Source organism: Cryptomeria japonica, chromosome 4 (genome assembly GCF_030272615.1).
Source record: "Cryptomeria japonica chromosome 4, Sugi_1.0, whole genome shotgun sequence".
NCBI lineage: Eukaryota > Viridiplantae > Streptophyta > Pinopsida > Cupressales > Cupressaceae > Cryptomeria > Cryptomeria japonica.
In genome coordinates this window covers 218,200,030-218,212,626 of record NC_081408.1, presented here as the reverse complement: position 1 = coordinate 218,212,626, position 12,597 = coordinate 218,200,030, and the positions used below count along the sequence as shown (strand labels likewise).

General features: G+C 33.4%; 1 protein-coding gene across 1 annotated transcript; it reads left to right on the top strand.

The window, feature by feature from the left end:
- The first annotated feature begins 3,842 nt into the window (after positions 1–3,842).
- Positions 3,843–5,685, top strand: LOC131029113 (LRR receptor-like serine/threonine-protein kinase RGI5). The gene is made up of 2 exons (XM_057959513.2): positions 3,843–5,224; positions 5,332–5,685. Exon 1 carries the CDS (start codon positions 3,976–3,978, stop codon positions 4,837–4,839), a length of 864 nt encoding a protein of 287 aa, XP_057815496.2. The 5' UTR covers positions 3,843–3,975; the 3' UTR covers positions 4,840–5,224; positions 5,332–5,685.
- The last annotated feature ends 6,912 nt before the right edge of the window (positions 5,686–12,597 follow it).

Sequence of the window (12,597 nt, the reverse complement as noted above, 5' to 3'; positions counted from 1 at the left end):
CTTGGTGTGTAGCCCAAAATAGTCGGGTGGGCTTGGCTTAAGGAATTCTACTTTATTTGGCGAGGATTTGGTGGGCAAATTGTATTGGAGGTGGTGTGTTGAACAGGATCAAGGTTGGGATAGGGTGAGCGACTTTAAGGTTGTTTATAGATGTGGGTGATTGGAGTTGGAGTAGTGGAAGGCTCCTAATGAATGGTCGGTTGTTGGTATGGATGAAGAGTGTGTTGAGTTACATGGCATTTTGGCAAGTAGACATTGTAGTTCCCTTAAGGATAGGGATAGACTTGCTTGGTCTCTGAATCCGAAGGGCATCTTTATTGTGGCCAGTGGGTTGTCCCATAGATTGGAGGGGAGGAAGGTGTAGTGGTGGAAACATGTGTGGAATAGTTTTTCTTGGCCGAAGTGTAACTATTTCTTTGGACTTTGGCTTTTAATAAATGTCTAATATGGGACAATATTCACAAGCGGGGATTCCTTGGGCCTTCCATCTGTGTATTGTGTGGTAATGGGGAGGAATATTCCTCACACCTATTCTTTAGATGCCCTTTCTTGCTTCTAATCTAGCATTACTAGTGGGGGGTGTGGCAGAATCCTTGTGTTCACACAGATTCTTTGGTGTAGTTTTGGAGCAGTTGGAGCAAGCCTCCTATTTTGTCCTCTTTTCTCCAGACTATCTAGCACATTGGGCCCATTTTCATACTTTGACAGATCTGGCTAGAGAGAAATAGGATGATCTTTAGGGAGGTTAGACTGTTAGTTCAACAAGTGTGGAATAGAATCATTGGTATGATATGGGAGACGGTGGAAGATAAATGTGAGGTGAATTTTCCTCTAGATAAAGGAGAGGCTGATATTGTGAATAGGTTGGGTTTGCAAGAGATGTCTCCCATCTCAGCTTGTGTCAGGAGAGGTAGAGGTGCTATGAAGAAGGTTCAAAGGGTGGGAAGGTGGATGCCCTCTCAGGATGAGTCCATCAAGATTAACATCAATGACTCCTCTAGGGGTAATCTCAGCCCTGCTAGGATTGGTGGTGTTGGGTAGGGATAGTATGGGGGAGGTGGTTTTCTTTTTCTTGGTGCATAAAGGGTGGTAATCTAATAAATTTATGGAGGGATTAGCAATTTTCTATGCCCTGGGGCATGCCTTGGAGTTAGGGTGGTGGAAGGTTATCTATGAATCAGATTCACAAATTATTATTAACCTATTGATTGGCAGTTGGCAAGGATTGTTCACTAGATTCTACAAATTAGTACTATGATGGAGAAGGTGTCTTTCATCCACATTCCTCATGAATGGAATAGAGAAGTTGATTGTTTGGCTAAGTGGGCCTCAGAACATGGTGATGATTGGAAAGTTGAAGGTTGGGAGTATCTCTCCTTGGATTACTATCAGGACTTGCATAAAATCTTTGCTGAGGATATGGATAGTTATGAAGTTGGTAGATCTTTTGTTGGGCTTATGGTTCCTTTCTAGGACTTTGAGGCTCTGGTTCTCTTTTGTAATTCTTGATTTTGATTATCAATAAAGTTTTTACCCCTTTATTGAAAAAAAATTATATTGAAAAGCAGATTGAATGATGATTGTAAACCTAATTGAACCTTAACTCTAACACTAAACAAAAAATAAATTTAACACTAAAAAAATTGGAAACTAACCCCAACACTAATTTAAAAATAAGCCAAATTTAACCCTAACACTAAAAAACTAAACCCCAACCCTAAAAATAAACTTAATTGAACCTTAACCCTAACAATAAAAAAAATTGTTGTAAGCATCATCTCCTTTGTGGTGTCTTTGGAGTTTATTGCAGAGGTCACGGGGCTAAAATATGAAGGTCAAAGAGTGGAGAGGCAAAGTAATAGTGGCTACAAAGCATACATGAAGAAGTTCTTCGAAAAGGGTGAAAAGTCAGTCGCAGTCCAAAATGGGTATGGACGCTCTGCTCTCCCTAAACCCTACCGAATAGTTAGTTTTTTTTGTTATGAAATACTTCACCCTTGAGGGGCCCCTAATCATATGGATGATGACGAGATGGTCCTCTACTCACAAGAAAATCTGTTAGATAAACAAAACAACAATTATATGGAGGACCAATTAAAGATACTCAAAAAGCGTGTTCTCAACCTGGAAGAGAAGAATGAAGATTATAAATAGAATTTCAACAACTTGTGTGAGTATTTCAGTTCTCTTTGTGAAATTATTGATGGTGTTATGAATAAGGTGGTCATGGGAGTGGTGTCTGGAGAGGGAAAAATAAAAAACAAAACTAGGAAATTAGCAAAGCAAGGGAAGAAAGTGGAGGGCACCAAACATGGAAGACAAGAAGAAGGACTCTTGGACAACTCTGATTGATAGGCTTTAGCACAACTAGAATGTGATCATTAATGATTAGGCAATTCTTGTTGCAAGGTGTGCCTTTTGTTTTCTAGTTATATGAATCATTCATTTTAGATGATTTATAGTCCAAGACAAACAATGAGAAAATCAAATTCCATTTAATAAAAAATAAATATAGACAATAGAAGTTTATTTTAAATTTTTTAATTTGTAATATGAATAGTTAAGCTAATGAAATAAGTGAATGCGATGGACGCAATTATTATAAACCATCCATGCATGTGTTCCATGCTCTAATTCTCAATCCAAGCCAGGTCCAAAGTTCTTTCAATCAAATTCAACCAAATTCATAATTCAAAAGATATTGAGTGATTAGTTCCTACAATGACAACCATTCTTATATTTTAGGAGAATATCCAAGAAACAAAAATAACTCAATTCAATTTGAAAAATTTAAAATTGCTTTGTTTTAAATTTATAAACTATCAATGACATACATATATATATTAAATTTATTAAAGTATAATTATTAAAAAGAAAATATTGAACTTAGAAAAATAATAAAACATCAAAAATCAATAAAAAAATCATTTTTATGTTTAATAATCAAATTTAAATGAAATACATAAGAATTAAAAAATAGAGTATTTTGGTTTTCATAAGTAAAATTAATTTGATTAAAGTATGCTATTTGAAATTCAACAATTAATCTTAAATAAAACAATAACAATAACAATAATAATAATAATAATAATAATAATAATAATAATAATAAATTAAATTTATTTTAACTATTCAATAAATTTTAAATTATTATTATAATAAAAATAAATAAATTATTAAAATCATAAACGTAATTTATTTTCACCTCCACTTACTTTCAATTATATTTATTAACCATGTTTCAAAAATCATCAATTTAATAATGATTATTTAAATTCAATTAAACCTAGAAAATAAAAATAAAAAATCACTTATAATAATATAATTTTTTTCAATAATCAAATTTAAAATTTATTTTAATTTATTTTAGAAATAAATTACTAAAATTAATATGCATGTACAATAATACTCTTATTTCTTTATAAGAAAATAGATTCACATGGTTGAGCTAGTTTACCTCTAGGTTTAATTAATATTTTATATTAATGACATTTATTCAAACTAAATACATTTGGGTTAATTAATATTAAAATATAAATGATTTTATTAATTTATTTTCAAATTGCTTGAAGCTATTATTTCAAAATTATCAATTTAAGTATGGTTATTTAAATTCAGTTAAACCTAAAAAATAAAAAATAAAAATTACTAATAATAAAATATTTTTTTTCAATAATGATATTTAAAATTTATTTTAATTATTGAAAGATTTTAAAATAATTATTATAATAGTAACTATAATTGAAAAGAAATATTTATAGCCACGACTAGAAAACAATGTCCCACACCACACGATATTTTAATATTTATCGTTTCTTTACAGATTCATTCACAGATTTCACCAAAAATTAAATTGCCGAGTCAAGGTAAAGATGACCAGCGTAGACTTTGTTAGGCTTCCCTGCTACATAATAAGTTTCTGGAGAGCCTGCGAACAACACAGAGGCCTGGAAAGCTTTGTATTTCCCCGTGAAAATGAAGATGAAGATGGCTTTAAGTTTAGTATGTCCCCTCCTACTTTTGTTTCTCTCTGCACTGCCTTGTTATATTTCTTTGCTGCATTCTCCTTCTTATTACTCTGATCAACAAGCTCTTCTCTCTTTTAAGCATTCACTTTCTCTCGACCCTGACAATTCTTTGTCCGATTGGTCTCCCCATCATTACCTCTGCAACTGGACTGCTGTGGCCTGCTCTTCTCGTCACCAACGTGTGGTTTCCTTGAATCTCACAGGTATGTCTTTAGCAGGCCCCATCTCTCCTTTCCTTGGCAATCTCTCTTTTCTTAGAGTACTTGTTCTCCGTAATAATAGCTTTCATGGCCAAATTCCTTCTCAATTGGGGAATCTTTTTCGCCTTAGAGTACTTAGATTGTCCAAAAATAAATTGGAAGGCTCCATTCCCTCCACTCTGGCTAACTGTTATTCTTTGCAACATCTCAATCTATCCTATAACCTTTTGAGTGGAATTATACCTTCCCAGCTTGGCCTTCTCTCACATTTAGAGACGCTTAGTTTAGGAAAAAACCTTTTGAGTGGAATTATACCTTCCCAGCTTGGCCGCCTCTCACATTTAGAGAGGCTTTTTTTAGAAAAAAACCAACTAACAGGCATAATCCCGCCTTCTCTAGGAAACCTGTCATCTTTAGTTTTCTTGGTGTTGGATAACAATAGAATTCATGGCCATATTCCTGTTGAACTTGGTATGCTTACTCAACTCAGGGCGCTTTATCTTAACAGTAACAACTTGAAAGGAGTAATTCCCATTGCTCTTTCCAACTGCACTCTTCTCCAAAATCTGTCATTATCTTTTAACCAATTAACTGGACATATTCCTAATTAACTAGGTCTGCTTAATCAACTTACAGTGCTTTAACTTACAGTTCTTTACCTTGTTTTTAGAGCATTGGTTCTTCCATTCATGTCAAATGGAAGTTTAGAGAGATGGCTATGATGGTTATATCTTCATGGAGGAGATGAATGCAAATTAAATTTGGCTGACCGATTAAGAATAGCAAAGGAGATAGCACAAGGAATGAAATATCTACATCATTATTGCTTTGTTCAAGTTATTCATTGTGACCAGAAACCCAATAATATGTTATTAGGGAATGATATGACTCCACATATAGCAGACTTCGGCATTACAAAATTCTTATTTGAGAATTGAATGAATTCATTGACTTCTACAACTTCACTAAAGGGATCTATTGGCTACTTTGCATCAGGTATAAAATTTTGCATTTTTGCAATATAGATTGTCATTGATTTTATTTTATTTTATATGATTATTTCATATGGATTGAGAATCATAGTTAGTAATATTATATTGCAGAGTATGGAATTGGTGAAAATATTTCAACAAAAGGAGATGTCTACAGCTATGGAATTCTACTTTTAGAATTGTTGTCAAAGAGGAGACCAACAGATACCATGTTTGTAGAATGTATTAATCTACCAAAATGGGCAAGTATAGATTTTCCAAATAAAATTGATGAAGTGGTGGGCAACCAACTACTTAGAGATGTTAATGAGTCAAATAAAGCAATGGTGTTAACATGCCTTTATTCAATTTGTGCATTTCTGGGTATTCCAAGAGATTTTCATTTGCCAATAAATATCTTACCTTTGCTTGAGAGTACAAATGAACCAAGAAATTGTAATTCAAGGAGCCCTAAAAATTGGTCTACATCTACATCTTAGCTCTTCACTCAAGTAATAGTAAGCGTTAAGTATTCCTGCCTCATTTTGTCATTAATTATTTCTTATAAAAAACCTTCTTTAATAATTTACTATATGAGTTTAGTCTATTGTATATTATGTAAGTTTAGGGATAAAATTAGTACTATATTTTTTGACCAAAAATATTAATTTGACATGTTATATATTAGCTGAATATTTCAATTTTTTACCAAAAAAAGAGGTAAAAGGTAAATTTTCTTGTTAAATAGAAATAGTAGTGATCAATGTAGAAATAGTTAATCTCAAATCTCTAGACTGTGCATATTTAGCACAAAGAAGCCACTGATAGCTTGCTGTAGAATACTAATTAGTTAGAAATTAACTAATATTCTTGAATAATAAAAGAAATTCGTCCTTCACTTTACTTACGAGTTGCCAGTGAAGATTTCAAATATACATGTCATGCAACTAATTATAGCACAATCAGTTTTATAGAAATTAATTTAATCTACAAATATAACATTGCTGATTGCAAAGGGGAGTGGAAGGCTGAAATTATACACAAGTATAACAGTATACAAGCTGATATCTTAAATGGTTGCACACACTCAGGTTCTTGACAATCCTTATGCTCTTCTTCCAAATCATGCAGTGCAGTTTTTATGTCAAGCATATTACTTATTTCAGCATTTTTGTGTTTGTGGATGTCATTCTAACTTTATTGACATCATTTTATTTGTGGTCAGCCTTAAATCACACATATTAACCAACATATTAAGCTTAGAGAATATTAGTCAATTCTGAGTGCTTAACACTTTTAAGCTTAGAACTCAAAGCTTAATTTATGTGATTTAAGACATCACTGTATAGATATTAGACAAAAGCACATAATGCTGATAATTCCCATGCTTAAACCAGATACCCTAAACAGCCAAGGGGATGAACCATGCACCACTAATGCTTCATAACAGCAACAATGTGAAATTTCCTCATTCATCTATAAAAGTATTGCCATCCATCCTCCACTAGCCCTGTATAGCAAGAATGCAGATAAACACAAACAAGGGTAACACCATCCTACCTTGTGTTTCATCAACGAGTTGAATAACTTCTATTACATAGCCATGTATAGCATATATTACAATAATTACACTCCATGCAACTACATCCTTGGTGGGCGTCTTGTCAAACACTTACTGGTGAGCAGAACAGGGTACAGGGTTTTGCTTTAGGGCCTTATCAAACCACTCATTTTATTTCATTATGCCATCTCCTCAAAGGGCTTCAGTGCCTCTTCCACAGGACCATTCCGTGCATATCCTGCCATCAGTGTAGTCCATGTACGCATATTACTTTGAGAACTTTTCTTAAATAGTTCTAGAATTTCATTCAAATACCCATTATTCAAAAACCCAACCATCATTGCATTTCATGAAGCTGTTTCTTATTTACATGTAAATAAGATCATTACTGACATAAACACATCTAGTCATATTTATTGAGCAAGTTTACATACAACACAACATGATAAAATACAATCAACTCATTTGGCTTAAATCCTGCTTGCTGCATTTCATAAAACCGGCTCAGGGGTTCTAACTGTTTCTCAGTATTCTTCGATCATCTCCAAACCGGCTCAGGGGTTATAATGAGATAAGCTTGGTACCTTTATTAATTTCACGGGCAAATCCAGTTAGAATGATTTGGGTTTGGACTAGTTTATGTTCTGGAACAGCTTTGAACTTGAGGCAACTCTGCAAGAGATAATTTCACAATCAAAGGTGAACTCATTTGGCTTAAACCCTGCTTGCTGCATTTCATAAAACCGGCTCAAGGGTTCTAACTGTTTCTCTGCTTATAGTAAGTTACAATCAATGTAGTCCAGGAGACCACGTCATTGTATAGTCATTACCTTCAGTATTCTTCGACTATCTTCAAACTTCAACACTTAGCTACTAACGAGATAAGCTTGGTACCTATATTAATTTCAGGGGTAAATCTAGTTAGAATGATTTGGGTGTGGACTAGTTTAAATCTAGTTAGAATGATTTGGGTGTGGACTAGTTTATCTTCTGGAAGAGCTTTGAACTTGAGGCAACTCTGCAAGAGATAATTTCACAAGAAGAAATCCAAATGGTAAAAATACATAGTGTGAAGGGCTTCTTTCAATCAACCCTTCTTACAGAGTGTTTTGGCATTCTCAGTAGTGATGAATAGATAAAACTTCTAACACTAAATCATAGTTTCTTTCCACAAACTCATTACTAAGAATTTAGCAAGAGAATGTTGAGAATTTTGAATGACCCAGACATAGTATTTAGCAAGAGAATGCTGAGAATTTTTTCGTTACCAAAAACCATTGATAAAACTATTATGAACATGGTGTTTTCCACAAACTCATAATTTATAAAACTTCTAAAACTAAATCATAATTTTTTTCCACAAACTCATTACTTGTTATCAGTATGACCATCATTTTGAATCAACCAGACCTTTCCGTTACCAAAAGCCATTGATAAAAGACCTCAGGAGCAAAGTGAGCTTGTGTATGAGATCTTGGCAACCAAAAGAATGTTTTGTTATCATATTTAGGTGCTAATATTCTGTCAGACAACAAACTGAACTCTCTTTTGCTTTGGGGACTGCATAAAATTCTTGCACAAGTTTTTCTTCATGACAGTAATTTTCAGTGCACTCTTATAAAATGCACACTAAATTTATACTTATTTCATTATTGTCCTGCTACCTATAGCTGCTTCTCAATTGCTTCCATCCTCTGTTTCCTCAAATATCTTTTGGTTAACTTAAAAATTGTGCAAATTTCTACTGTGTTCAATCTAACTTTAGATTTCAGATTATGAAATCTAAACATAAATTGCAAGTAATCTATCTACAAAACTCTTTTTGCGTGTATTACATATGGAAATTCTTCCTTTCCGTTTACATTTGAAGGGCTAACACGTATTCCATGCTGAAAATGGAATTCTGTTAAAAAATGCATTCCATCCTAATCATGGAATTCTATCGAAAGACGTATTATTGAATACTGCATTCTCTGCATTCTGTTAAACTAAAATACTAATTGCTTGAATATTTGCATAGTTTTTCATATATTAATAATTGTTATTATTTTATTAAAGTTGTCAAATACTAATTGTTGATTTAATTCTAGTTATTATTATAGAGCTTTTGAATTTGATTGTGTTAGCAAGTATTTTACCATCAACATTTTGGATCACATTTTATGATCCATCATCAGTATGAAAGAGAGATAAAGGATGTGAAATTTCAAATGTAATTGTACAAATTTCAAACACAATCTGTCTAGATTAAATCTAGATAGCTTAGAGTTTGGAGGAATTGTATAGTATTTGTGCAATAATCGGAACTTCTATTTGAAATGTAAAATCAACCATTCTCAAAATACTATTTCTATTTTCCATATACTAAATCTAGTTTTTTAATTTGGTAGATCTTCAAAAAGTAAATCTAAACTAAAATTACTAAGGGATAAATTCAGATTGACTAAAATAAAGTTAAAGTTATTCATATTTAGGAAAAAGAAAATTTATATCATCTTTTATTGAGATTTCACTATGTAATTTTAAGTAAATCTTTGTTGATCTAAATTTTATGAGTAGTTTCTCCTGAAAATCTATTTTTTGTGATGTTTTTGATGGAGGTGAAGCATTAGAGTTTCTTAGGGGGTTTCATGAGAAAAATTAGCTCTTGTTTTATTAATTCATTTCTCTGTCATGTGTGTCTATGAAAGATGATATCTAAAACATCACTCCCAGTAATGCACACAAATAATCTATCAATGGTTGAAGCTCCACTTAAGGTGAATTAATCATACTATTAAATTTTTATGTTAAAAAGTGACATGAAGGTGAAAGACGTTGTAGTAAGGTATCTTGCTAGGATATATATCCTACCTACAACATAACATCAACATAAACACTTCAAATTATTTGTGTAGGAGCCACCCCCAAAACATTATATTTAAAGTGGGCAAGAGAATGAGGGACACTATAATAGTATTAATGAAATTTCATTTAGATATCAAGTCTTAAAAGATTAGATGCAAAAAGAATTAGATAGTAAACCTTCACACAAAGAAAGTACAAATTGTAGGAATATGAACAATGCATATCCAAACAATAGCTAACCTTTGAAGTTGGACAAGATCTTTATTTCCTTTTTGGTTACAATGAATGGTAATGTTTCTTAATAGGAAGTAGATGCCATTGAAAATTATTTTCAATTGCTCTTGAAGCTATCCTCTAAGAACATTTTTTTGTTGTTCAACATTACTTTCAAATCTCCTATTGATCGACTCACATATCCCTCCCTAGAAATAAGAAGAATGAAATTTGTTGTTATTGATTATTCCAATGAACCAATGGAGACATATTTCCTACATCTATTGGCTCCTTTCTATATTCAATTCCTTGATGAAGTTTTAGTTGACAATTTGAATGTAAATATCATTGACCTATGTCTATACTAAAACCATTTCCACCTCCTCCTCCCTAAGGAAATAAATTAGATTGGCTACTAAAATAGAGGCAAGATTACTAATGGGTCAATGCTAAGAAAAAACTATTATAAAAGGCTATTGAAGCTAAATTTATAAAACCATTGGAATATAAAAGTGAGACATTGTGGTAAGTAGGTATAGGAGATGGTTAGAAAATACATGGAACACTCATGGAAGGAGGTATGATGGGAGGTGCTTCTTCTGGTAAATATATTGTTTACTCAGGGTACCTTATGCTTACTAGACAACTATTTGGTGATATGGAGGTTCCTTGGTGGAAGAAAGTTTGGAATCCCTCCTCATGACCTAAGTGTAATTTCTTCCTCTGGTTGGTGGCTCACAATACGTGTCTTACTTGGGATAATCTCTTGAAGAGAGGACTCCATGGCCCTTCCATCTATGTTTTATACAGTAATGATGACAAGTTTGTTTCTCACCTCTTCTTTCAGTGCTCCTTTGTTAGACAGATCTGGTACTCTTGGTGGTCTGCATGGGGCTGCCCTTGCTGGCATGTTTCCTCTTTGTCTGAGTTATGGAATCGCTTGGGACCTTCCCTATCTAGGTCCTCTTTTCTCCAAGTTGCTTGGACTACTGGCCCTTCCTTTATTTTATGGCATGTTTAGCTTGAAAGAAATATGAGGATCTTTAAGAGTGTCAGGCTTGGGATTGTACACCTCTGAGGGAAAATTGTTCATTCTCTTCATGAAATAGTTATGGAAAATTTTGATTTGTCTGGAGGTCTGGACCCTAGAGATGTTGGTATTTGCACTTGCCTTTCTTTTCCTTTGCAAGATGGTGTTCCTTTGTTGGTCTCATGCCAACCTAGGAGGAGAGTTGGATATTGCTCGTAGCATGTTAATCATGAGGGACACTAGACACCTCCTTCACCTAGAATTCTTAAGATTAACACTAATGGATCTTCTCGGGGAAATTCTGGTCCTACAGGCATAGGGGGAGTGGGGCGCAACAACTCTCAAGAAGTTCAATTTCTATTCTCTATCTACAAAGGTTCTCATACCAATAATCTCATGGAGGCCTTGGCGATCCAGGTTGCAGTGGAGCAATGTTGCAAGTAGGAGTGGCGTAGGATCATTTGCAAGACAAACTCGCAAGTGGTTGTCAACTTATTGAATAGAAAAGAGTTTTCAGATGTTGACTGACATTTGGCTCTGGTTATCAAGCAGATCACTGAGTTATGTTAGACCCTTGACTCTGTCATTTTTTCCCATATCCCTTGGGAGTGGAATGGTGTGGCCAACTGTTTGGCTAAGTGGGCATCCGAGTATATGCAGGATTGGAATATTACGGATCAGAGGCATCTTCCCGTTGAATTATCTCACGAATTGGATCAACTTGTTGCTTAGGATAAAGCTCATTAGTGCTCTTTGTATTTTTTGTTGTCCCTTTTTATTGTATTGTTCTCTTTGTATTTCAATAAATTTTTACTCCTCTTTTAGTAAAAAAGGGGCACATGACTTTTTGCCTTCATTTTTGGTAATGAAAGATAGAAATAGAAGATTAAAACAATGAAAAATGATACCATTGCATGGTCCACTTTGGAAATTTTTTGTGGCAGATTTTAAAAATTAAATGATATGCTAGGTTAGTCAGGTTCTAGATGGTACCCAAACATGCAAGGAATTACGTAATAAATATATATAAAGTAATGCCTATTTGCTAGGTAGAAAAGTTACATTCCAATGCCTAGCCTTGTGTAGTTAATTGGCATATTTTATAAAATAAATTATCAACTGTTTGCAGGTGGAAAAAGGATGCCTATTGAGGGAAATTTAGTTTGAGTGCACTCTATTTACACTCGTAAAGTCCGTAGATTTAAAACAATATTTACTATCATTTATGAAATTAGAGAGAGGAAACACCAAGGGTAGGAAGACAAGTGTGAATGTGGTGCCTTATTTGTAAGAAGAGATTTATTTGAAGAAAATGTAAAGTTTTTGCACTCAATTAAAGAGAACAAAGATAAGCAAAGCCTAGATAAATAAAAGATAAGGTGAGTGGTACCATGTTCCTTTGTTGAAGTTTACAGATTTCCAACTAAATTTTAATCATCATTTGTAGTAAACAAGTAGAAAAAAATATTGCAAATAAAATAAAAAGAAGTAGAGGGGAATTGTGGTAGATGGAGGAGAGACTGGAGGCACATGGTTTGACCTATAGAGATGAGAGCAAAGGGATAGATACAAAGATTTGGTTGCAGATTCAAAAAGGAGAGATTGTCAGAGCAAGGCATAACAGATTGTAATAGTGAGTCCTTTTTGTAAATAAAAAACAAGAGTATGTTTTGCGTTTTCCCTGATCTTGAATATATACTAGAAACGATCTTTATAATAAAGTATGTCTAGAGTTTTGTTCGCTACA

What these genes read in the sequence shown, in the direction of transcription:
- LOC131029113 (XM_057959513.2), top strand. Translation starts at nt 3,976, where the DNA reads ATGAAGATGAAGATGGCTTTAAGTTTAGTATGTCCCCTCCTACTTTTG.